This window comes from Capricornis sumatraensis, chromosome 11 (genome assembly GCF_032405125.1).
Source record: "Capricornis sumatraensis isolate serow.1 chromosome 11, serow.2, whole genome shotgun sequence".
NCBI classification, from domain to species: domain Eukaryota; kingdom Metazoa; phylum Chordata; class Mammalia; order Artiodactyla; family Bovidae; genus Capricornis; species Capricornis sumatraensis.
The window spans coordinates 50198977-50226072 of NC_091079.1; the positions used below are offsets into that span (position 1 = coordinate 50198977).

Below are 27096 nucleotides of genomic sequence, written 5' to 3' on the forward strand. Positions count from 1 at the left end.
ATGTCAAATCTAAAAATGAAAGAGGCAGCCCTTATCTATCTTGACAGAAGTGGAGGCCTCCAGAAGTTCATAGATGATTGCAAATACTACAATGGTATGTTCAGCAAAGGTGACTTTATTTTAGAAACTTTAAAATAAAGTCCTACATATAACTAACTTCAAATTTGTGTATTTTTACAGATTCGAAACAAAGTTATGCTGTCTATCGATTCAATGTTTTAATAAATCCCTCTGATATTGTTGAATTGGATGCTGAACTTGGAAATCACATTTTACACCAGCCTTTAAAAGCTGCTCAAGTTTTTCAATCAGTAAGTTAAAGAAAGAAATAATTTTATGCCACATGGAATCTTCCATAACTTCTTTGGTTTTCTTGTTTGAAATCACAGGTCTGTTATATTGCTGTTAAGACTCTCTCACTAATTGGACAGTTGCAGACTGAAACCCAAGTAAGTTTTAGTTAAATTTAACAAAGAAAACTGAGGTACAGTACTTTCAGGATAACTTGTAAATAAATATTTTTATATTAAAATATATTTTGTATTAAAACATTTTTTCAAAGTTCAATGGACTACATATACATCTTTACTTCCTGCATTATCACTTATAATATTAAGCATTTTAATAATAAAATATTTCAAACATACCCTAAAATAAACAGAATAATACAATGAACTGCCGTATTATCTATTGCTCAGGTTTAATAGTTTGCAATAGTTTGCTATACCTGCATCATCAGTTTTTTCCTGAAATATTTTAAGGCAAATCTTTAAAATACATTTGATATTTCACCGCTACATACTTCGGTATGTATCAACCTCCAAAAATTGTGAACATTTTTCTTTTATAACCACAATGACACTATTACCCCTTACAAAAACCAGTAATTTCTTAGTATCGTCTAATATCCTGTCCAGCCCAGATTTAAATTTGCCCAACTGGGGTTCTCAAGAATCTCTCATAGCTGATTTGTTCAAGTCAAGATCAAAACAAGATGTACACATTATAATTGGTTCTTATATCTCACCATGTCTTTTTTGATCTAGAGGCGTTTCCTTCCCCTCCTTTTTATGCCATTGAATTTTTGAAGAAGCTTTTTTAGTTGTCCTGTAAAATGTCTTATAATCTGGGCTTGTCTGATTATGCTCATGTGGTATTTAACTTATTCCCTAGACCCCATATTTCTGAAAAATAGCAGTTGCTTCTAAATATTATACTTGCTTAGATTCAAATTCAACTCATTTTGACAAGAATAGAGTATAGTGTCACATGTTTCATACTGCCCTACAGTAGAAGTGCCCTCTCTGTGGTCCCACTTTTAGCAATGCCACATTAATTGGTGGGTGCAGATGATGTCAGTCTGACCCCTCCAAATCACAGTTTACCATCAGCTTTCACCTCAGTTTTTACAGTCATTGATAATCATTGCCTGTGTGTGTGTTAGTCACTTGGTCGTGTCTGACTCATTGCAACCTCATGCCTGCCAGACTCCTCTGTCCATGGAATTCTCTAGGCAAGAAGACTGAAGCCAGTTGCTACTGCCTTCTCCAGGGGATCTTCTCCAAGGGATCGAACCTGGATCTCCTGAATCATTGCCTAGATTCCGTTATTTCATTAGGAGTTGCAAAATTGTGATTTTCCAGATTTTAGAAAACTTTCAATGTTTATTACCTAAAATTATCCTGCAAGAGAAGTTTTTCTGTCATCAACTGTTTAATTACCTTGCAATACAATTTGTACAGGAAAAGCAGAAGAAATGTTTGATTCTTTCCATTTATAAATTTTTGGAGTGATAAGTTGAAATATAGTAGCTTCCAATGATGAACAATATTTTCTGTTTGCTTTTCCATTTTTAAATTATGAGGAGCTATTAATACATGAATTTTTAAATATATCTGATATGTTTCAGTGAATCTTTGTCATTTTTTTTTAAGTTTATATTCTCTAACTTTGGTCACTGGGAACTTCTTAAAGTTTGTTCTTATTTCCTTTCGATACATTTCATTAGTGTATTTTCTGCCCCAGACCTGAAACTAGCCATTTTTCCTAAGGAGCTCTGGTTCCTTTCAGTGAGAAATTATATTTAGAGATCTGGGCATTAGAAGTATTTATTGCTATGAGGTTGTCATTGTTTTATAAATAAGTTTTTCAGGGAATGGTGAGGAAATGTGTGTATATATATATATATTTTTTTTAACTTTTCCCTGATTTTATTTTTTAAATTTTAATTGCAAGATAATTTCTTTACAAAATTTTATTTTCTACAGAAATGTATATTTTTAAAGAAAGATAATAGTTCATAATACTTTTAATTAAAATATCAGATTATAAGGATTTTGCATTTTAATTTTACATTTAAATATCTTTTCTCTTAATGCTCAAAAGGTTGGTTCCTAATACTAACAAATCATTTATTTGACTTACCCTACAAATATATTTACTATATTGTAATGCAAGTCCAATTGGATCTGCACTTTTTAATACTATTTTTTATGTTCTTATTAGATTAATATAGTGCTGAAGTTAACACATTTACCTCCTCTGCCAAGTTATTGTCTTGATCTTTGTGAGTTTCCACGTGATTATACATCTCAAAGATTTTATACGATGGAAGGAATTGTGATTGCAATGACAACTGTAACCAAATATACACAAGGTGCAAGATTTCTTTGTTCAGATGAAGCATGCCCTCTTTCAAAAGGTAAATATTAAAATGTAAAATCAAAATAATTTACTGTTTAATCTTAAATCATGTTTATAATTAGTTATGAAACATTCATAGCATGAGAAGAATGGGATAAAATTTGGTGTCTCCTAGGCTTCCTTGGTGGCTCAGATGGTAAGGAGTCTGCCTGCAGTGTGGGAGACCTGGGTTCAATCCCTGGGTCTGGAAGTTCCCCTGGAGAAGGAAATGACAACCCACTCCAGTATCCTTGCTTGGAAAATCCCATGGATGGAGGAGCTTGGCAGGCTACCGTCCATAGGGTAGCAAAGAGTCAGACTTGAGTGAGCAACTTGACTTTCACTTTCAATGTTTATAAGAGCTTCCCTCATAGCTCAACTGGTAAAGAATCTGCCCGCAATGTGGGAGACCTGGGTTCGATCCCTGGGTTGGGAAGATCCCCTGGAGGAGGGAAATGCTACCCCACTCCAGTATTCTGGCTTGAAGAATTCCATGAAATATACAGTCCATGGGGTTGCAAAGAGTCGCACCTGAGTGACTTTCACAATGTTTGCAATTCTACTTTGTATAACCTTGAAATTCATTCTTTCTTCCCCATCTCTCCTCTATAATTTAATAGGTGTACTTGTGTTGCTGATGTACTTGTTCTCTCACACAATTTCAGAGCTGTTCATGGTGTTCCCTCTCCACGTAATGTCCTCTCTCAACCCTTTGGCTTAGCGCCATTCAGTCTTTCTCCAGGACAACTTTTCCATTCATCCCCACCTCTCATTGGGTTGGTTGCCCCTCCTGTCTTCTCTCTGAACACTTTGTATTGAAATTGTCTGTTTTTGTTCACCACCTATTGAAATTGTGCGTTTAAATATCCATAAAACCAGTGCCTTAGCACAGTGCCTGACAAAAAATGCCATTGAACTGCTGTGAACTCACATCCAAACCCAATTTAATTATATGTTGAATTAGATTCATTTTAAAGGACTGAAAATGGCAATCTACTCCAGTACTCTTGCCTAGAGAATCCCATGGAGGGAGGAGCCTGGTAGGCTACAGTCCATGGGTCGCAAAGAGTCGGACACGACTGAGCGACTTCATGACATGACCAAAGGATTGAAAATAGAAAGCTAAATCTGAAGGCAAATATAGCTTAACTCTGTTTTCTTTCAGGATTTCAGTATATAAGAGTGCATGTACCTGGTGCTACAGAATCTGCAACAGTAAGAAATGACTTTTTGTGTAATCTATGTTCATCTTCACTTCAAGAAGACAGAAAATTTAGAGTACTTGGTGGTAAAATGCATTTATGTTTTATAATTATAATTTTTAAAATAATGTCTGATATTTTAATGTAGAAATTAAATTGAATATATATCCTAATAACTAATTCTTTTTTGCTTTTTGCGTTCAGATAAACAGATAGTTGAAATAATTACTGCAAAGTCACTTCATGCTTTTCAAGGATATTGTAACAACCAGCCATTTAGGTTTCAATCTCTTACAGTATTCCTCAGAGGTAAGACCTGTTTGCACTAAAATGTACTTGACTTTATGCTTGCTATACATGGTATAAACATGGTATTTATACATGGTACTTGTATAGCTTGATAATCATATATCTTCTCTTTCTTGAGTATTTGAGAGTCATGTACAGCTAATGTACCAATTATTTATTCAGTCACATAACATTCACTTAAAAAGATTAGTACATGCTATGAAGCACTATGGTAAATCTCAGGGTGACAGTTATTTACAGTAATAATCTCCCATTATTGTGTGTGTATGTCTTATGTAAGTATTAATGTTTTAAAATATAATGTTCATGAGGTAGGGTGTGAATTTTTACTGCACATAGTAACAATTTAGTAAGTAAATTCATTCAATAAATGAATGAACTCCATGGGTTAAGACCTGTGAGTAGAAAGATTCTCCAATAAAGGAGGAAATCATTATCAGTATCAATCACCCAGGGAAGAGTGAGTCTTCATTAAGAAGCCAGAATTGTGAAAATGAAGATGGGTTCAGCCTCTTTTCTTGGGCTAAAATTGGAAGAATTAAACTGTTTTTAAAGAGAGATTTTGGATGCAACCATGTGTAGGGAACTCAAGAGTTTTGGAAAGTAGAGACTCAAACAAGAATTCTTTTCACCGTGGCTTGACAAAGACAAGGCAGGCATGTAAGCCCAAATGACTATAATTTTCAATACCAAGTATTGTGTGCCAGACACTTTTACATATATTAACTCATTTAATCAGAGCAACTCTCAACTCTTTCAATTGTTGTCTCCACTTACAGTGTGGAAATGGATGCACAGAGGAGTTAAATAACTTTTCCAAGGTTACACAGCTAGCACATGACATAGACATGATTCAAACTCAGGCATTCTAGCTGCAAAGTCTATTATTTTAACTACTTAATTCTGCTAAATACAAGCCATACATTACAATATAGAAATATAAGTGACTATCCAACATATATTTTAGTAGAAAACTCTTTCTTCAAATAAACTTTTAATAGAACCCAAGTGAATTTTTAAAAATTAAATTAATAAAAGGAGGCCTTTGGGGATTATCAGAAGAGATACCCAGACTTCCCAGTCTCCTAGCCTTCCTCTTGATCCTTTCTTGACCTCAGGATACATTCACCAAACTCTGAGTCCAGGGAACAGCTAAAAAATTGTTTGTTTAATTTTCCCTTTGTAATTCATACTGTATCTTTCAGAGGTTTGAGGGGGGTAGGGGAAGAGGGAGTGTTGGTTTGTTTATTTGGTTTGGGGTTTTTATTTTCTTAAGTCTTGGGCCTGATTCTTCCCATCTAGGTCTACAGGGTTTACCAATATATTCTCTGGAGCTAGAGAGAGAGAGAGAAAGAACAGAGAGGGAGAAACAGAGATTACTGTTTACTCACAGAGGGAGGTTAATCCTTGCTCCTGCCTGTAAGCTTTTCTTTCACAGCTTTACAACCATCCAAATTATAACTGTGTAATGGAGGATCAAGATTTTTTAGTTTTTCAGAATAAATTTTGAACTTGTGCAAAGGCTTTGCTCAATCTGTAAAGGTGAGAGGAACCTAGTAAAGTGTCTTGTGGGTAGACTTTAGACAGGAGCAGACCCAGATGGGAATTTCAATTCGGCTACTTAACTACTTGGGCTTCCCTGGTAGCTCAGACGGTAAGAATCCACGTGCAATACGGGAGACCTGGGTTTGATCCCTGGGTTGGGAAGATCCCCTGGAGGAGGGCATGGCAACCCACTCCAATATTCTTGCCTGGAGAATCCCCATGGACAAAGGAGCCTGGCAGGCTACAGTCCATGGGGTCACAAAGAGTTGGACAGGACTGAATGACTAAGTACTTAACTACTTTAGCCTTGTATAAGTCACTTAACCTCTTGGTTTCTTCATATATAAAATGGGGATAACAATATTTGTATTAAAGTTTATAATTACATAGTGTGTGTAAAAGTACCTTGTCTATTATAGACAGTACATAATACTTTTAAAAATAATTTTCTTCCCAAATAAAATTATTACTTATAAAGTCTTTTATTAACATTTTTGTTATTTAATGGAAACATGCTTCATTTAAACGAAGTTGTCCTGTTTTGCCTCTTGACTATATTATAGGAGACTGTTTAGTTGCTATGCCACATACTTCTTGAAGTCAACTCTCATCACTAGCTCAAAATGATGTATCAAAACTTATCAGCAGTAAAATTACCTCAATTTACATTATTCATGTCACTCAAATGCATGTTATACTAAACAAAAGTAAATATTTAGCAGCTAACTGAACTATTAAATTGTTACTGGTTTTAGATCTTTGAACCATATCATCAGTAAAAGTTTCATTCAGTAAACACATATTTTCTTTTGTCTTGAATAATTTTAGATGAATCAGTGAATAAAATGAATATAGGAAATGAGTATAAGGTTATTGGAATTCCAACCTGTGTAAAAACATCACAGACTGCTGTCTGTGTAGAAGCAAATAGTATCACTTTTTGCATTCCAAAAGGTAAGGAAAATGTTAATATCATTTTTAACAATACTTGCAAGTTTAAAGCCTCGTTCAGGAGATAAGTATTGGCTGCCTGTGTGCTGTACACTCTTCAAAACACTAGGGATAGAGCTGTGATCAGGACAGTCAAGATTCCCACCCTTAAACCATATGGTAGATAGTGAATAAATCTAAACTAATTAATAAGACAATTTCAGATAATAAATGCTATGAAGGAAATAAAGCAGGATAATGTGGAAACTTAGGAATGATTCTTTTCTTTTGGCTAAACTCTATTTAGAATTAAAAAAAAATAATTTCCAATGAGAAGAACGTTTTAAGATGCCAGGAGTCAAAGAGTAATCTAAAAGTTTTCTTACCTTTGTTTTCTAGCTAAGGCAATGCTAAATAACTTGTCGTGGTTGAGAAAAAGAGCTGGATAAAATGGCATCCTCTTCTGCATCTGAGTTTTTAGCCAGTCGAGAAATAAGACAAGAGGCAAAGGCAGTTGGGGGCCAAAATATCTGCTTTATTACTGATAATTTTCTTCCAACTTAATTAAGCACTAAGTAACCAAAAGTGAAGAGCAGATCTACTCTGGCAAACAAATATCTAAATGTAAGACAAGCTAGTTAAATCTTGAATAATAGATTTTTTTAAATCACTAGATAGCTTTTGAACTGTGGTATTAGAGAAGACTCTTGAGAGTCCCTTGGACTGCAAGGAGATCCAACCAATCTATACTAAAGGAAATGATTCCTGGGTATTCATTGGAAGGACCAATGGTGAAGCTGAAACTCCAATACTTTGGCCACCTGATGCAAAGAGCTGACTAATTTGAAAAGACCCTGATGCTGGGAAAGATTGAAGGCAGGAAGAGAAGGGGACGACAGAGGATGAGATGGCTGGATGGCATCACCAACTCAATGGACATGAGTTTGAGAAAACTCCGGGAGTTAGCGATGGACAGAGAGGCCTGGCATGCTGCAGTCCATGAGGTTGCAAAGAGTCGGACACAACTGAGTGACTGAACTGAACTGAACTGAGATAGCTATCTAGAATAACAGAGGCCAGTGTTGAATTTAGGGCTTCCCTGGTGGCTTAGATGGTAAAGAATCTGCCTGCAATGTGGGAGACCTGGGTTCGATCCCTAGGTGAGGAAGATCCCCTGGAAAAGGGAATGGCTACTCATTCCAGTATTCTTGCCTGGAGAATTCCATGGACAGAGGAGCCTGGTGGGCTATAGTCTCTGGGGTCACAAAGAGTTGCTTACTACTGAGCAGCTAGCACTTCCACTTTCTTTCAAGTTGAATTTAAATACAATGAATTCTAGACACCTCTGCTTACTTTGAAGAGAAAAACTTATTAAAAGAATAAAAATATTGAAGAAAGAAAGCATTAATGAACAATGGACATTTTAAAGATCCTTTCAGTATTTTCTGCTCTGAAATGTTTTAAAATTTACTGATTTGGTAGCAGAACATGACTTATATGTAGGTGAAGTGTGCTTTCTCCTGCTAAACTCTAGAATTAGGCAGATTTAACCACCTAAATGTGACAAGACCTACTCTAGGTAGGCCTCCCTTGGTCCATGGACATGGCTGAATAGAAGAAATCATTGCTCCGTGATGACAGCCCAAGAGGAAAGAGAAAGGGACTGAGTTATATGTGCACAGCTTTTCCCAAACTGACCCATTGGATTAAATTGCTCATCCTTTTCAGGAGTTGGACAGAATAAGGGAGTGGAGAAGGTCTAGAATGTTACAGTCTATGTTAAATTAGTAGGGTATAAATCTTCCCTTTTAACAGGAACATTCAAATATATCCCGTTCTGCTTTTTCAGTTCAGTTCATTTCAGTCACTCAGTTGTGTCTGGCTCTTTGGGACCCCATGGGCTGCAGTACATCAGGCTTCCCTGTCCACCACCAACTCCCGGAGCTTACTCCGACTCATGTCCGTCGGGTCGGTGATGCCATCCAACCATCTCATCCTGCGTCATCCCTTTCTCCTTCTGCCTTCAATCTTTTCTAGCATGAGGGTCTTTTCAAATGAGTCAGTTCTTCGCATCAGGTGGCCAAAGTGTTAGAGTTTCAGCTTCAGCATCAGTCCTTCCAATGAATATTCAGAACTGACTTTAGCCCTCCCTAAAGCAGAATATTCAGTTCTGCTTTTTAGCCCTCACTAAATGTGATACTGTTTTGAACACAGAAATATAAAGTAAACACTGCAATACAGGAGCCTCATGATCTGACTTTGCTCACATTGGTCTTAAAAGGAAAAAATGAGGAATTTACTTGCAACCCACAGGCAATCTATGTGGGCACACAGGGTGTGCATCCTTTTATTATGTTCCTTGGGTAGAATGATAAACCAGAGTGACCTCCGATTATAATTTATTATCATTGTATTACTTTGAATGTGGCATCATTAAAAGAACTGCAATTTCATATTTTAGATTAATGGAATTAGATGTCTGTATACCATTTGCTTGTTTTAAAGCCCTTTTTAATATGTGTATTAATATTTACTTTCAGTTCCTTCAGGAATTAGTGACAATTTCAGGTGTCTCCTCTCTCTGACTTCCAGCTCATGCTGGAAGTTTACAGCCATACTTGCCAACATCTTTGCATCACAGATTGTTCCTCCTGGGACTTACAATTTGCTCAAGCTCTGTTTGCTGATGAGTCTAGTACAGACAAGTGACCGTAACAAGGAACTGGAAAATTGCTTGGATATTTTAATTGTAACAAGTGATACTCTACTCATAGACAGGTAAAATATATGCCATTACAAATTGATCACAGATTGCATAAATCTTTTCCATAAAGATTATTATAAGACAGATATTTAGAATTTATCTGATATAAATTGCTCCCCACTAGCAGGTACTCTTTTTAAAAAGTTTACTTAAATGTTCAAAAACCTAGGAATGAACTTCATATATTAATATAGTATGTGCAATTATAAGGCAAAAACAAATTTATAAAAAATTTAATTAAAAAAATAAAAGTCCAATTAGCTCTAACTTAATTGGATAGATGATGTTTTGCTAAAATAAAAATTAAATGATAACGTAAATATAGTGCTAACTGCCACAGATTGCACCAATTTAATCTTCCATTAATGAGCATCAGAATATTTGTTTAACAGTCTCACCAATACTGGGTATTATTAGGCTTTTAAATTTGGCCCTCTGATAGGTGGAAACTGGTATTTTATTTTAATTTTCATTTCTTTAACTAGAAGTAAGTTTTAGCATCATTTAGAATTTATTAAACACTTTATTATTTTTCTATGAACACTGTGACCATTGTCCATTTTTAAATTAATCTGCTTATTTCTTGTTTATTTGTGATACCTCTGTAAATTAAAGCCCTTGTCTCTCTTTCTGTTTGTCATTAACCTTTTCCTGTAGTATTTGGGGCTGTATGAGAGATTTAGTGTTTTGTTTTTTAGGTAAGATTTACATAAATAAAGTGCAGTAATAAGATCTTAAGTATGCAGTTTGATGAATCTTGACAGATATGTGCATTCCTATAGCCATCACCTCAATAAGATATGAAACATTTCCATTTTCCATCACTTTGGAAAGTTCCTTTATTCTCTCAGTTAATTCCTATTTCCACAGGTGATTTCTGTCACCATAAGTTAATTTTCCTGTTCTTGAATTTTGTATAAATAGAATCACACAGTACAGCCTCTTTGGGATCTAATCTCTTTTGCTCAGCATGTTTTTGAGATTGGCCCTGTTGTGTGTGTGTCAGAAGTTCACTTGTTTTTATTGATGAGTCGTGTTCCATTATATAAATGCCCCAGAATTTGTTTCTCCATTTCCCTAGTGAGGGACATTTGGGTTTTGCATGTTTTGACTATATAAATAAAGCTGCAATAAACCTCTCTTGTACAAGTCTTTTTGTAGACTTGTGTTTTCTTTGTCTTGAATAAATATCTAGGAGTGGAATTGCTGTGTCATAAGGTAGGTGTATGTAACTTTATAAGAAAGTGCCAAACAGTTTTTCAAAGTGGTTGTGCAATTTTACATTCCAGCCAACGAGGTAGGGTTCCAGATGTTTCTATCCTCACCAACATCCAGTATTGTCAGTCTTTCTCAATTTAGCCATACTAGTGTGTGTGAAATGGTATCTCATTACATTTCTAAGTTGCATTTCCCTGATGGCTATTGATTTGAAATCTTCTTCATGTGCTTATTTGCTACTCATCTTATTTTATGAAGTGTCAAGTTGTTTGCTCACTTTTAAATGGAGTTCTGAATGCACATCCATTGTCACACATGTATCATGAAACTTTTCTTCCAGGTACAAAAATAGTTTGTATATTTTTTCTTAAAGATATATTTGATGAGCAGACCTTTTAGTTTTGATTATTATTTTCTTTTATGTTCAGTGTTTTCTGGTTTCTGTTTAATAAGTCTCTGCCTACCTCAAGGTCATGAAAATATTCTTCTATGTTTTCTTCTAGGAGCATATAGGTTGAACTCTTACAATAGGTCTGTTATTTATTCCAAGTCAGTTTCTGTATATACCTTGTATATATGATAGGTAGGAATCAAGATTAATGTTTTTCCTATGCATTTATCAAACTTTTCCATACTATTTGTTGCAAAAACTTTCCTTTCCCCATTGAATTGCTGTGGTACCAGTATTGAAAATCTGTTAAACTGGTTATATGGTTATAAATTTAGGTATTCAGTTTAATTGGGTATACATCTATTTGGACTTTCTTTTGTGCTTTTTTGACTTGTTTGTCTATGATGATGCCTCATATTCTTGATTGTTGTAGCTCTATATTAAGTTTTGAATCAGGTAGTGCAATTTATTCTTCATTTTTAAGATTTGTTTTCACTATTCTAGGTGCTTTGCATTTTCTTAAAAAGTTTAGAATCCATATGTTACTACCAATCTCCATCACACCAAAAAAGCCTTTAAGGATTTTGACTGGAACTGCTTTTAACTTATAAATCAATTTTGGGGAGAATTTACATCTTAACAATGTTCAGTCTTCCAATCCATGAATATGGTATATATCTCCATTTATTTAAATCTTAACTCCTTTCAGTAAATTGCAAAAGTCATGCACATAATTTGTTGATTACTAAGTATTTGGTATTTTTGATGCTGTTCAACTGGAGACCCAGTTCCCCCTCCCTCTATCCCATCAGGAAGCTTCCATAAGCCTCTTATCCTTCTCTATCAGAGGCAGACAGACTGAAAACCACAATCGAAGAAAACTAACCAATCTAATCACATGGACCACAGCCTTGTCTAACTCAATGAAACTATGAGCCATGCCGTGTAGGGCCACCCAAGACAGACGGTTCGTGGTGGAGAGTTCTGACAAAATGTGGTCCACTGGAGAAGGGAATGGCAAACCACTTCAGTATTCTTGCCTTGAGAACCCCATGAATAGTACGAAAAGGCAAAAAGATAGGACACTGAAACATCAACTCCCCAAGTTGGTAGGTGCCCAGTATGCTAATGGAGATCAGTGGGTAAATAAAGAATGAAGAGACAGAGAAAGTAAAAACAACACCCATTTGTGGATGTGATTGGTGATGGAAGCAAGGTATGTTGCTATAAAGAGCAATATTGCATAGGAACCTGGAATGTGAGGTCCATGAGTCAAGGCAAATTGAAAGTGGTCAAACAGGAGATGACAAGAGTGAACATCAACATTTTAGGAATCGGCAAACTAAAATGGACTGGAATGGGTGAATTTAACTCAGATGACCATTATATCTACTACTGTGGGCAAGAATCCCTTAGAAGAAATGGAGTAGCCATTATAGTAAACAAAAGAGTCCAAAATGCAGTACTTGGATGCAATCTCAAAAATGATAGAATGATCTCTGTTCGTTTCAGAGGCAAACCATTCAATATCACAGTAATCCAAGTCTATGCCTCGACCAGTAATGCTGAAGAAGCTGAAGTTGAACGGTTCTATGAAGACTTACAAGACCTTTTAGAACTAACACCCCCAAAAGATGTCCTTTTCACTATAGGGGACTGGAATGCAAAAGTAGGAAGTCAAGAAACACCTGGAATAACAGGCAAATTTGTCCTTGGAGTACAGAATGAAGCAGGGCAAAAGCTAATAGAGTTTTGCCAAGAGAACGCACTGGTCATAGCAAACACCCTCTCCCGACAACACAAGAGAAGACTCTACACATGGACATCACTGGATGGTCAACACTGAAATCAGATTGATTATATTCTTTGCAGCCAAAGATGGAGAAGGCAGTCAGCAAAAACAAGACCAGGAGCTGACTGTGGCTCAGATCATGAACTCCTTAGCCAAATTCAGACTTAAATTGAAGAAAGTAGGGAAAACCACTAGACCATTCAGGTATGACCTAAATCAAACCCCCAACTATTATACAATGGAAGTGAGAAATAGATTTAAGGGACTAGATCTAATAGAGTGCCTGATTAAGTATGGACGGAGGTTCGTGACATTGTACAGGAGACAGGGAGCAAGACCAACCTAAGAAAAAGAAATGCAAAAAAGCAAAATGGCTGTCTGAGGAGGCCTTACAAATAGCAGTGAAAAGAGAAGCAAAAAGCAAAGGAGAAAAGGAAAGATATACCCATTTGAATGCAGAGTTCCAAAGAAGAGCAAAGAGAGATAAGAAAGCCTTCCTCAGTGATCATTGCAAAGAAATAGAGGAAATCAATAGAAAGTGAAAGACTAGAGATCTCTTCAAGAAAATCAGAGATTTCATGCAAAGATGGGCTTGATAAAGGACAGAAATGGTATGGACCTAACAGAAGCAGAAGATATTAAGAAGAGGTGGCAAGAATACACAGAAGAACTGTACAAAAAAGATCTTCATGACCCAGATAATCACAATGGTGTGATCACTCACCTAAAGCCAGACATCTTGGAATGTGAAGTCAAGTGGGCCTTAGGAAGCATCACTATGAACAAAGCTAGTGGAGGTGATGAATGCCAGTTGAGCTAAAAGATGATGCTGTGAAAGTGCTGCACTCAATATGCCAGCAAATTTGGAAAACTCAGCAGCGGCCACAGGACTGGAAAAGGTCAGTTTTCATTCCAATCCCAAAGAAAGGCAATGCCAAAGAATGCTCAAACTACAGCACAATTGCACTCATCTCACATGCTAGCAAAGTAATGCTCAAAATTCTGCAAGCCAGGCTTCAGCAATACGTGAACCATGAACTTCCAGATGTTCAAGCTGGTTTTAGAAAAGGCAGAAGAACCAGAGATTAAATTGCCAACATCTGCTAGATCATCGAAAAAGCCAGAGAGTTAAAAAAAAAAAAAAAACACACATCTATTTCTGCTTTATTGACTATGCCAAAGCCTTTGACTGTGTGGACCACAATAAACTGTGGAAAATTCTGAAAGAGATGGAAATACCAGACCACCTGACCTGCCTCTTGAGAAACCTGTATGCAGGTCAGGAAGCAACAGTTAGAACTGGACATGGAACAACCTGTTCCAACATATTTCCATTTCCAAATAGGAAAACAAGTGCATCAAAGCTGTGTTTTGTCACCCTGCTTATTTAACTTATATGCAGAGTATATCATTAGAAATGCTGGGCTGGAAGAAGCACAAGCTGGAATCAAGATTGCCAGGAAAAATATCAATAACTTCAGATATGCAGATGACACCACCCTTAATGGCAGAAAGTGAAGAAAAACTAAAGAGCCTCTTGATGAAAGTGAAAGAGGAGAGTGAAAAAGTTGGCTTAAAGCTCAACATTCAGAAAATGAAGATCATGGGATCTGGTCCCGTCACTTCCTGGTAAATTGATGGGGAAACAGTGGAAACAGTGTCAGACATTATTTTTTGGGGCTCCAAAATCACTGCAGATGGTGATTGCAGCCATGAAATTAAAAGAAGAAAAGTTATGACTCCTTGGAAGGAAAGTTATGACCAACCTAGACAGCATTTTAAAAACAGAGACATTACTTTGTCAACAAAGGTCCATCTAGTCAAGGCTATGGTTTTTCCAACAGTCATGTATGAATGTGAGAGTTTGACTATAAAGAAAGCTGAGCGCCAAAGAATTGATGCTTTTAAACTGTGGTGTTGGAGAAGACTCTTGAGAATCCCTTGGACTGCAAGGAGATCCAACCAGTCCATCCTAAAGGAAATCAGTCCTGAATAGTCATTGGAGGGACTGGTGTTGAAGCTGAAAGTCCAATACTTTGGTCACCTGATGCAAAGAACTGACTTATTGGAAAAGACCCTGATGCTGGGAAAGATTGAAGGTGGGAGGAGAAGGGAATGACAAAGGATGAGATGGTTGGATGGCATCACTGACTCAATGGGCATGCTTTTGAGTAAACTCCAGGAGTTGGTGATGGACAGGGAGGCCTGGTGTGCTGCAGTCCATGGGGTCACAAAGAGTCAGGCACGACTGAGCAACTGAAATGAACTGAACTGAACTGTTGATGCTGTTAAAGTGGTAGTGCTTTGTTAATTTTATTTTTAAGTATTTGCTTTGAATATATAGAGATAGTGTTGATTTTTGTATTTGTGTCTTATACTCTGTGACCTTCTATCAGTAGTTCAAAAACTTCCTCAGTTAATTCCAATGATTCACCAATTTTGAGGCCTATTGTTCTATATAATTAGGTTCTCAGCCTGACTGCCTGTTAGAATCATCTGGGAAAATATTTTTTAAAATATTTATGCCTGTGGCTCACCCCCAAAGATTATATTTTGTGGAATAGGGCTTAGCATTGGAATTTTTTAAAGACACCAAGCAATTTTTTTGTTAAAGTATCTTAGCGTAATAACCGTTAGGCCCATCTGTGTTTTCGCAAACGTCAAGATTTCATTGTTTTTATGGCTGAGTAATATTCCATTATATATATATATATACACCACATCTTCTTTATCCACTCATCTATTGATGGACACTTAGATTGTTTCTATATTTTGGCTATTGTAAATAATGCTGCAATGAACATGGAGGTGCATGTATCTTTTCCAATTAATGTTTTTGTTTTCTTTGGATTAATGTCCAGAAGTGGAATTGCTGTATCATATGATAACTCTGTTGAGGAATTTCCACACTGTTCTCCATAAAAAGCTATATCAATATATAGTCCTACCAACAGTGCATAAGGGGTCCCTTTATCCACATTCTTGCCAACAATTGGTTTTTGGGTTTGTGTGTGTTTGATAACTGTCATTCTGATAGGTGTGTTGTGATATCTCATTGTGTTTTTGATTTCCATTCCCCTGATGATTTTTTATGTTGACCATCTTTTCACATGACTGTTGGCTCCACAGGTGATTTTAAAGTGAACTAGGGTTGAGAACCACTGCCCTATAGACTTGCAAATTTTCCTTCTACATCTTACCCATTTTACATATCTTCAAATTAACACCTAAATTCCTTGGAATGACACATATTCTAGACATTTTATAGCATCTACCTGTTCATTCTTAAGAGATTCTGCTTCACCCTCTTTTGCACTGTATATGTGTGTCTGGTCATCATAGTAGATTGCACCAGCAAGTTATGATTTCTGCAGCAAGGATTTACAAGCAAAGCTAAGCTAACCATATTCTTTTCTTATAATTTAAATTTGAGAAACAAAGAGGCTTGAGGCAATTGGCAAAGATATTAGAAAGCAAAAGGAAGTATCAAGAATTATGTTGATACATAGGTAGCAGGGGTAGTCATGATTAACTATTTGCAAAACCTAAATGCAGAAGTTTTGAATAAATGAAAGAAAGCAGGTCATCAAAAGAGAAAGTCTTGGTTCAAATGTCATCTCTCTATAGCTTTCTCTGATTTTTTTTCCAGGAAGAAATAGTTATTTTATGGATGTCCTCACAGCATAATTTTAGTACTCATCATATCATATTTTACTTTTTTGTTTTCATCTCTCTAAGGTGTGAGCTTTCCAAGTTGAGGACCAAATCTCATGTGCTCCTATGTGTTTTTATCCCTAGCACTAGTGCTCAATAAACATTAAATCAAATTAAATCTAATTGTATAGCTATTATACATTATGACTTCTGAAAATCAAATATTAAATAGTAGTAATTCATGATTTATTTTTTCCCTCAGGCTTTTGAATTTTAGTATAAACCTTGTGCCCCGTGGTATACGTCATTCAGTCTCTACTGAAATTTTCCCTACTCTATCCAGGAATAAGTATGGAACTGGAGCAGTTAGCATTCAAGCTGGCAGTGCTTTGCTAGCTAAAGGTGGTATCTGCTTTATAGGAGACTTGGCTTCACACAAAAAAGATAAACTTGAACAGCTCCAGTCAGGTAAACAATATTTTTTCAAATTAATTTTTACCTATTTAACTTTTCCATCAGTGTCATAGAGTTGAGTGTGCTAAATCACTTCAGTCATGTTTGACCCTATGCGACCCTATGGACTGTAGCCCTCCAGGCTTCTCTGTCCATGGGATTCTCCAGGCAAGAATACTAGAGTGGGTTACCGTGCCCTCCTTCAGGAGATCTTCCTGACCCAGTGATCGAACCCAGGTTTCCTGCATTGCAGGCCGATTCTTTGCTGTCTGAACCACCACAGAAGCCTAGGACTTACCTAACAATAGAGGTTATAATGTACACATTTTAGAAATAGAGAAATTATATTAAATGACATTTCTCATTTTACCTTGATAAATAAAAACAGGAATTTAATGTGTAAATGCACTGTTTAAGCCTTTGCTCTCAGTTGTAACACATGAATTTGTATTAGAGTTAGTCACTCAGTCATATCTGACTCTTTGTGACCCCATGGACGGTAGCCCACCAGGCTTTGTTCATGGAATTCACCAGGCAAGAATACTGGAGTGGGTTGCCTTGCCTTCCAGATATATTTCCTCTTCTTGTGTTATTGCACTAGTTAGGACCTTCAAGATGATGTTGAAAAACAGTGGTGAAAAGGAACATCATGATCTTGTCTTGTTCCTGATCTTAATAGGAAAGTTTCAAGTTTCTCACCATTATGTATGATGTCAGCTATAGGTTTTTTGATGAAGTTCTTTTTCAAGTTGAAGGTGTTCCCTTCTATTCCTAATCTACTAAGAGTTTTTAAATAAAGGGTGTTGAATTTTACCAAATGCTTTTTCTGCTTCTATTGACGTGATAATGTGATTTTTCTTCTGTAGCCTGTTGATATTATGGGGATTACATTAATTGACTTTCAAATGTTGAACTAGCTTTGCATACCTAACATAAATTCTACCTGGCTGTGTTGTATATTTATTTTTATACATCATTGAATTAATTTGCTAATATTTTGTTGAGAATTTTTACTTGTGTATTCATAAGAGCTATTGGTCTGTAGTTTTCTTGTTATATCTTTTATCTGATTTTGGTATTAGGATGCTACTTGAGCCAGATTTATAACTAACAAGGATATGGAGAGATAAGTATTGGGCAAAGAAAAGTTAGGGCTTTGCATTCTTGGCATACCAGCAAGCATGTGCAGCAATATACAGGAGACATAGCATATTGCCTCTGCCTGCAGAAATAGACTCACACTCATATGTTCAACTGATTTTTGATCACAACATCAAAACAATGAGGAAAATGGGGAAAGTTTTTTCTACAAATTATGGTGGAACATCTGGAAAAGAAATAATATTTGTTCATACCTCACAACTATACACAATAATTAATTAAAGATGAATCATAAACCTAGATGTAAAAACTTAAATTAAAAGGCTACTAGAAGAAAACATGAGAAATCTTTATGATTTAAGGGTGTGTTGTGTGAATGCTCAGTCATGTCTGACTCTGTGACCCCATGGACTGTAGCCTGCCAAGCTCCTCTATCCATGGGGTTTTGCAGGCAAGAACACTGGCTGCTGCTGCTGCTAAGTTGCTTCAGTCATGTACAACTCTGTGTGACCCCACAGACAGCAGCCCACCAGGCTCCTCTGTCCCTGGGATTCTCCAGGCAAAAACACTGGAGTGGGTTGCCATTCCTTCTCCAACACATGCATGCATGCTAAGTCGCTTCACTCGTGTCCAACTCTGTGCAACCCCATGGACAGCAGCCCACCAGGCTCCTCTGTCCACAGGATGCTCTAGGCAAGAACACTGGGGTGGGTTGCCATTCCTTCTCCAGAGGATCTTCCCTATCCAGGGATCAAACCTTGATCTCCTGCATTGCAGGCAGATTCTTTACCACTTGTGCCACCAGGGTAGGCAAAGATTTTTTAGGCAACACCCAGAAAGCAATTAACAGAAAATAATTGATGAATTGGACTTCATCAAAAATTAAAAAGTTATACACATCAAAAGGCCATTTAAAAAGTGAGTAGGCAAACAAAGGAAAAGAAAATAATTGCAATACATTTATTTGACATAGGACATATATACCTAGAACATAGAAGCAATTCCTACAAGTCAGTAATTTAAAAAACAAAGTGTATGTGTTAGTCACTCAGTCATGTCCAACTCTTTGTGACCACATGGACTATATATAGCCCACCAGGTTCCTCTGTCCATGGAATTCTCCAGGCAAGAATACTGGAGTGGGTTGCCATTCTCTTCTCCAGGGGATCTTAACAACCCAGGAATTGAACCTGAGTCTTCCACACTGCAGGCAGATTTTTTTATCCACTGAGCCACCAGGAACCTCCCACCCTCCACCCCAACAAAAAAACCCCTAAAGAACCAGACACAAAATACCAGATTGTATGTATTGTCTCACAATCTTTTCCTCTTTCATTCTTAACTTAGATGATCTGCTTTCTTTTTTTTCCCACACAAAAGAACATTGCTTAATTTCAGCCTCCTTTGTAACCTGCATGATACTACCAGTCTCCTTACCCTCCGCCTATTCATCCCAGTCCACAATTCCAGCTTCATGCTTTGGACTAATGGTTCTCATCGTCAGGGGATACAGAAACATTCAGATATTTTTCTTGCCTTCTTCTTTTTATGGCAAATCCTCTAATTTAGCCATATCCTGCAAAACCATCAAGTTTTCCTGTATCTTTGCTATCTAAAATTTAGGTCATAAAATTCATTATAATAACATTTATTAATTTATAGCTATATTGACCAAAGTGAACTTAAGTAACAAATGGATAATGTCTCTTGACTTAGCTGTGGAAAGTAGAAGCATCACAGTCTACATCTCGGGAAAGAAGTTTGGGGATGATGTGGATCAACAAATGACTTTTCCAGTTCAGTGTAGTTTTTGGTCTTTTCTTGATATGGATTCACCCTCAAGGAGAAATATACAGAAAACCAATATGCTAATTGGTCAGATGGTAAAGTATATGTGTATTTTATTGTTAGAATGTTGTTCAAGGAATTTAGTCATGGATTTTAGTCTCAATTTTTTAATAACAATGTTTTATTTTTATTTCTATGTTTACTTTCTATACTTACTCAGATCCTGGAACTAAATAATGACACGGTTGTTTGCAATTTTTCATTTTTTAGTCATACAAAGAAGGTATCTGCTCACTAGAAATCATTATTTAAGTAGGTAGTGGGGGAGGTTTTCATGAATAATGTATAAGAAAATACTCAATAAAGAGCATTTTAAAAAATTGGTTACCACAAAGATCCCATGCTATTTGGGAATCACTTTAAATGAAGTATTATTTATAATTATTATTTAAATTATTAACAGAATTATATTACTATAGTGTCAATTACATTAAATTATGAAACTATAATTGTAATGATTATTTTATTTTGTTATTATTTAAAGTGTTTGTGAAAATGCCAGTGTTTAATATTTGCCTTCTACATTTTTGTTTGAGGTAGGATTGCAGTTTAATTCCAGCTAATCTTGTAGAGTCCTTTGCATTATTGATTAACTGCAACGAATCATCTTCTTGCCACCCACTTCTTCCAACTGTGCAACATACTTTAAAGAAAGCCATTGATCCTGAAGGGCTGCTTTATTTAGCTTCTAAACAGTTCACAACTGAAGATTTTGAAAAGGTAAAGGTAGAAAAAATGAGTGCCATGAATATTTGTGTTAATGTTTCTCAATTTAAATAAAACTCCCTTTGAACATTCAATTTTCCTTATTTAGAATTTTCTTTTGTTTCAATTTGCTTTCAGCTTTTAAGCATTTTAAGGACATTGTATAGAAAATATTTTAGATCAGAATTAAATTAAAAACTATAAGGACATAGATATTAAAATGTTGAGTTTATTCTTTGAATCACTAATCAGATCACCATGGTTTATCTTTCCATTAAAACATTCAAAATAGAATATTTTTATAAAACATTATGATGAGAGGCTTTCTAGATACACAGTTTTTTACATTTTACAGACTATTCAAAGGGAATAGTTCTGACTATAGGGAGTATGTATCATGACTCACAAACCCATTTATTTTAATGTCTTGACCTGAAAACATGTGTGGCATGTTCAGAGAACCTGAGAGCTGGATGATGCAGATTTAGTAATGACTCTAATAGCTATTAAAGGTACTCAAGTATTTACAAGTGAAGCCCTTTTAATATTAACTGTTGAGAAATCTGTCCACAATAGAGTAAAGTGTCTGTGTAGGATAGCTAAATGGCCTGTAATGCTGGGAAGTGGGAATCCACAGGTCAGTAAATTTTTTGTTCATATCAGCCTTTTTTTGAAGCCCAAATTGCATGGATAAAAGGTTGAAAGGTGGAGTTTATTCACATAGATTAAAACAGAAAAAGAACAATATTTATGATAAAATAAGGTCTTTTCATTTGTTTTAGTGTGTATAAAAAAAGGCAATTAATCTTTAGGAACTGGGGTACTAAATGATATAGACATGCTAATAACCTGGAAAAATTTTTGCCCAGTTTTTCCCTGAAAAACAAACAAAAAAATCTATGGATTTATTAATTAGTCAGGCATTTACTGAGTACTTAATATAGATGAGCCTCTTTCTGTTCTTTTATATTCTCCTAGAAATGTACATTTTTCTTGCTTAGTTTATCATTTAATTGAGATATATGAAACAAGGGACAATTTAAAGTTGTGTTAGGTGGTGCTGACTATAAGTATTGCATGACTTCAGAAAGGAAGGTATCAAGTAGAATGCAAGAGTTAGGAATAACCGGAAAGGTGGTGAGACTTTAGTTGTGCCTTAAGAAAAGATAAGATTTAAATTATCCTCCAATTAAAACTAAATTTTACAAGAAGGAAAAAAAGAAAACAAAAGGTAAGATTTAAGTGACAGGAAGGATGGACATTCCAAAAAAAAAAAGCTAAAAATAAGAGCAAAGACATAAAAGTAGAGATGAGTACACATGGAAAACTATGAGAAGATCTGTCGACTGGAGCAAAAATTATATTATGTAGTCATAAAGATTAGGCAACTGTTGAAGAAGTTGATAACTGGAGGCCAACGCTGGCTCCTGTGCTACATTCCCAATAGCAGAGACAACAGGTCTTTTATGAAGGGGCATGTGGATGTCTTATCACTGTGACCCCATAGCATAAAACCTAGAGAGAGCTATCAATGTTATTGATAGTATTGTTCTGTTCTGAAGGCCTGGAGGGAATTGTGGAATGCAAGAAAAATAAAGACAGGACATATCCAACCCAGGACATATCCAGATCTTTTTAAAAAGTTATATTTAAAATACAGATATAATAGTTAATAGCAACTTTATTATGGATGGTTTTTCTTTTTTGTTTCCTCCTGTTGTTTTTCTGGTTTTACAACTCACAGAAACAAAAGAAATGGTGAATGGTGAAAAGTCTGGAAATGGTGTCATAGAATAAGGACTTGAGGAACTGGGCATCAGTCAGAAAGAAAGCACAAAACTCAGAGAAAACAGTGATAATCATTAAGTTGAGGGCTTATTTTCTACCCAAAATCTTTCTGAATTTTCAAGGCCCATCTTCATAGTAGTTAACACAGTACTTCCCACATCGCTGGTCTTTAGATGTGTTTTTTAAAAGGAAGGAAGGGAAGGAAGAAGGCCAATGAGAGAAAGTTTTCTAGAAATAAACTGTCAGAAAATTAAGACTATTCAAAGCAAAATGAGATTCTGAGGGGAGCTGTCTCCCACTAGAAGGCTCTGAGTAAGCCTCTATTCCACTGGAAGCAAAGACTTGACAGTCATTCAAATACATTGCACAGAACATTTCTGCACTAAGAGGGAAGAATAGGTTATTCTGGGTAGACTGTAATATTCTTTGTAAGTATAATATGATTTAAAGTGCTCAATGGCTTTGGATGGCTCATATATTTAATCAGTTTTGATGTAAATAAAGTATGCAAACTTTAAAAAATAAAATGACCATATTTGGATTTTTGTAATATAGGTTCTCTTAATAAAGTTTGAATTTCTTGAATTTTCACACTTTCGATTTAGCTGCTTGCTTTTGCAAAAAATTTGAATGTCGAATTCAGCTTGGAGGCAGAAAGAATGATTCATGGCTATTACCTAGCAAGTCGCAGAATCAGAACAGATTCTATATATGGATCAAAACTGTCAGCATCTGCATTAAAATATTTGTAAGTATCCAATTTTAAAATCATTACTGACTTTAAAAAATCTTTGTTTACCTTTTTTTTGGCTGTGCTGGGTTCTCCTTGTGTGGGGTTTACCCTAGTTGCAGAGAGTGGGGGCTACTCTTTAGTTGAGGTACACAAGCTTCTCATTGCAGTGGCTTCTCTTCTTGCGGAGCATGTACTCTAGATCTCATGGGCTTCAGTGGCTGCGACGTGAAGGCTCAGTAGTTGTGGCTCCCCAGCTCTAGAGCATAGGCTCAGTAGTTGTGATCCAGAGGCTTACTTGCTGTGCTGCATATGTGATTGTCCTGGACTAGGGATCGAACCTGTATCTTCTGCATTGGCAGGCAGATTCTTTACCACTGAGCCACCAGGGAAGCCCCCATTATTTACTTTTAAATGATGCGTTTAATTAACTGTCTCACTTGTTTTTTGATTGCTGGGTGGTTGATTTACAATATACTTTGTTCCAAAAGAATTTAAGGTAACTTAATTATTTCTTCTGTTATAACCTCACATCGTTTGAACCTCCAACAATTTGTTTTCACTAAACTACTTTTTATTGGATACCTGGTATCAGGTACATCTGGAAAAAATGCACTGAATTTTTTAATGCAAATGATTATTTTTTTAAAATGTGGTTCAGTTCAGTTCAGTTCATTTCAGTTCAGTTCAGTCACTCAGTCGTTTCCGACTCTTTGAGACCCCATGGACTGCAGCACGCCAGGCCTCCCTATCCATCACCAACTCCCAGAGCTTACTCAAACTAGTGTCCATTGAGTCAGTTGACTTTCTAGATATTTTATAGTTGAGCTTAGAAAAAAATTTGTTATTCTTTGTACTTTTAAACACTTTAGTACACTCAAGTACTATTGTTCCTTGAGAAGTGTTTTAAAACTAATTTTAATTATAAAAGTAAAGTATGGACATAGTGAAAGAAAAGTCTAAAATAATGAGTTAAGTCCCTTGCTAACCCTACCTGTGATTATCTCACTCCCTGGAGATGATCCCTGCTAACAGGTTTTGTGTGTCCTTTCATGAATTACCCGTTCAGATACTAGCATATACAAATATATAGTTTAAATATATGATGTATATTAAGTACATATTTTATTTAAATGTTATATTTTTAGATTAATATGTTATTTAACATATTATATAAAAATATTTTTATAATACATAAATACATATGTAGCCATATTGATATTCTCTTTTTGCCCAAATGGAATCATGCATACATCTCATGATATCTTACTATTAACACATAAAGAATTGCCTCATTCTGTTTTAATAGTTCCCTTACAGTTTTACTGTGTTATGATGTGGCTATTCCATAATTTAAACAGTCCCCTGTTGATAGCCATTATTCCATTTAATATAGATTAATATGTAATCTCAACCCAAATTATGAAGTAGGACCAGGGGTAAAAATAATCTATTAAATAAATAAATATCTTGTTATGACTGCAGTATAAAATAAGACAAGTGGAGGACTGATAGGAAATGTCAAGTATAGGACTAAAAGAGATAAATATGTTTAGTTAATTTCTCCAACTCTATCTCCATAGAACTAAAAAATTGCGACAGAAAGGGAAGGTAGAAATTAACTGTGATGTTTTAAAATGGCAAACAGAATTATATAATGCTGTTTTCTGAAGTAATATTTCAAATACTCAATACTCAGAGCTTAAAAGGTTTGAAAGCCCTATTATCTCATTTGCTTTTTCTCTGTCTTAAAAAGATATTTTTAATTTAAACTCACATAGCCTCAGTTTACATTTGACTCTACCAATCCAAGAATAAGACAGAATTAAGTTTAGTATGACAACTCTACTTTTTCCTCTTGTAGAAATAAATACTAGAGATGGAAATGGGTCTTATAAAATAGTCAAGTAAATGAAGCACTTCTCAGAAGAGTCATAAACCTTGACTTTTTCTCCTGCTTCTATAGACAGGTACCTATTAACACCAGTCATGCTTAATCTCCCTACAATGCAGGAGACCCCAGTTCGATTCCTGGATCAGGAAGATCTCCTGGAGAAGGGATAGGCTACCCACTCCAGTATTCTTGGGCTTCCCTTGTGGCTCAGCTGGTAAAGAATCCACCTGCAATGCAGGAGATCCTGGTTTGAGCCCTGGGTTGGGAAGATGCCCTGGAGAAGGGGAAGTGTATTCACTCCAGTATTCTTGGGCTTCCCTTGTGGCTCAGCTGGTAAAAATCCTGTTGCAATGTGGGAGACCTGGGTTTGATCCCTGGGTTGGGAAGATCCTCTGGAGAAGGGAAAAGCTACCCTTTCCAGTATTCTGGCCTGGTTGCAAAAAGTTGGACACGACTGAGTGATTTTCACTTTCATGCTTTTCTAGAGAAGTGGAGCTGAACAGTGCTCTTTGCTTTCCCTGAAAAGCTGTATATATATTCTGTCCCAGTCAAAATTTTTAGAAGAAGTTTGGGTGAGGACATCAGGAACATGATAATTAAATCTGTAAATAAGCAACTCTGGAGAGATCTTCACAGACTCAAATTATTATTTTAGTCTAGCAACAAGAAAATTAATAGGACAAATGTAATGTATGGACAGAAGTTCGTGACATTGTATAGGAGACAGGGATCAATACAATCCCCATGGAAAAGAAATGAAAAAAAAGCAAAATGGCTGTCTGAGGAGGCCTTACAAATAGCTGTGAAAAGAAGAGAGTGAAAAGCAAAGGAGAAAAGGAAAGACATAAGCATCTGAATGCAGAGTTCCAAAGAATAGCAAGGAGAGATAAGAAAGCCTTCCTCAGTGATCAATGCAAAGAAATAGAGGAAATCAATAGAAAATGAAAGACTAGAGATCTCTTCAAGAAAATCAGAGATACCAAGGGAACATTTCATGCAAAGATGGGCTTGATAAAGGACAGAAATGGTATGGACCTAACAGAAGCAGAAGATATTAAGAAGAGGTGGCAAGAATACACAGAAGAACTGTACAAAAAAGATCTTCATGACCCAGATAATCACAATGGTGTGATCACTCACCTAGAGCCAGACATCTTGGAATGTGAAGTCAAGTGGGCCTTTGAAAGCATCACTACGAACAAAGCTAGTGGAGGTGATGGAATTCCAATTGAACTATTTCAAATCCTGAAAGATGATGCTGTGAAAGTGCTGCACTCAATATGCCAGCAAATTTGGAAAACTCAGCAGTGGCCACAGGACTGGAAAAGGTCAGTTTTCATTCCAATCCCAAAGAAAGGCAATGCCAAAGAATGCTCAAACTACAGCACAATTGCACTCATCTCACACGCTAGCAAAGTAATGCTCAAAATTCTGCAAGCCAGGCTTTCAGCAATCCATGAATCGTGAACTTCCAGATGTTCAAGCTGGTTTTAGAAAAGGCAGAGGAACCAGAGATTAAATTGCCAACATCTACTGGATCATCGAAAAAGCCAGAGAGTTTGAAAAAAACACATCTATTTCTGCTTTATTGACTATGCCAAAGCCTTTGACTGTGTGGACCACAATAAACTGTGGAAAATCCTGAAAGAGATAGGAATACCAGACTACCTGACCTGCCTCTTGAGAAACCTGTATGCAGGTCAGGAAGCAACAGTTAGAACTGGACATGGAACAACCTGTTCCAAATATTTCCATTTCCAAATAGGAAAAGAAGTACATCAAGGCTGTATATTGTCACCCTGCTTATTTAACTTATATGCAGAGTACATCATGAGAAACGCTGGGCTGGAAGAAGCACGAGCTGGAATCAAGATTGCCAGGAGAAATATCAGTAACCTCAGATATGCAGATGACACCACCCTTATGGCAGAAAGTGAAGAGGAACTAAAGAGCCTCTTGACGAAAGTGAAACAGGAGAGTGAAAAAGTTGGCTTAAAGCTCAACATTCAGAAAACGAAAATCATGGCATCTGGTCCCATCACTTTATGGCAGATAGATGGGGAAACAGTGGAAGCAGTGTCAGACTTTAT

The 27096-nt window shown here is 36.1% G+C and overlaps 1 protein-coding gene across 1 annotated transcript in view; it reads left to right on the forward strand.

Annotated features, from left to right (window-relative positions):
• The window catches only part of MCMDC2 (minichromosome maintenance domain containing 2), a 35475-nt gene continuing 8379 nt past the window's right edge, over positions 1-27096 (forward strand). The window contains exons 1-12 of the mRNA XM_068984033.1: positions 1-94; positions 181-311; positions 390-449; positions 2506-2701; positions 3848-3970; positions 4089-4193; positions 6567-6692; positions 9209-9446; positions 16750-16955; positions 19758-19924; positions 20430-20609; positions 22988-23130. Of these exons, the coding sequence (XP_068840134.1) occupies positions 1-94; positions 181-311; positions 390-449; positions 2506-2701; positions 3848-3970; positions 4089-4193; positions 6567-6692; positions 9209-9446; positions 16750-16955; positions 19758-19924; positions 20430-20609; positions 22988-23130 (1769 nt within the window). The remainder of the gene's footprint in view (positions 95-180; positions 312-389; positions 450-2505; positions 2702-3847; positions 3971-4088; positions 4194-6566; positions 6693-9208; positions 9447-16749; positions 16956-19757; positions 19925-20429; positions 20610-22987; positions 23131-27096) is intronic.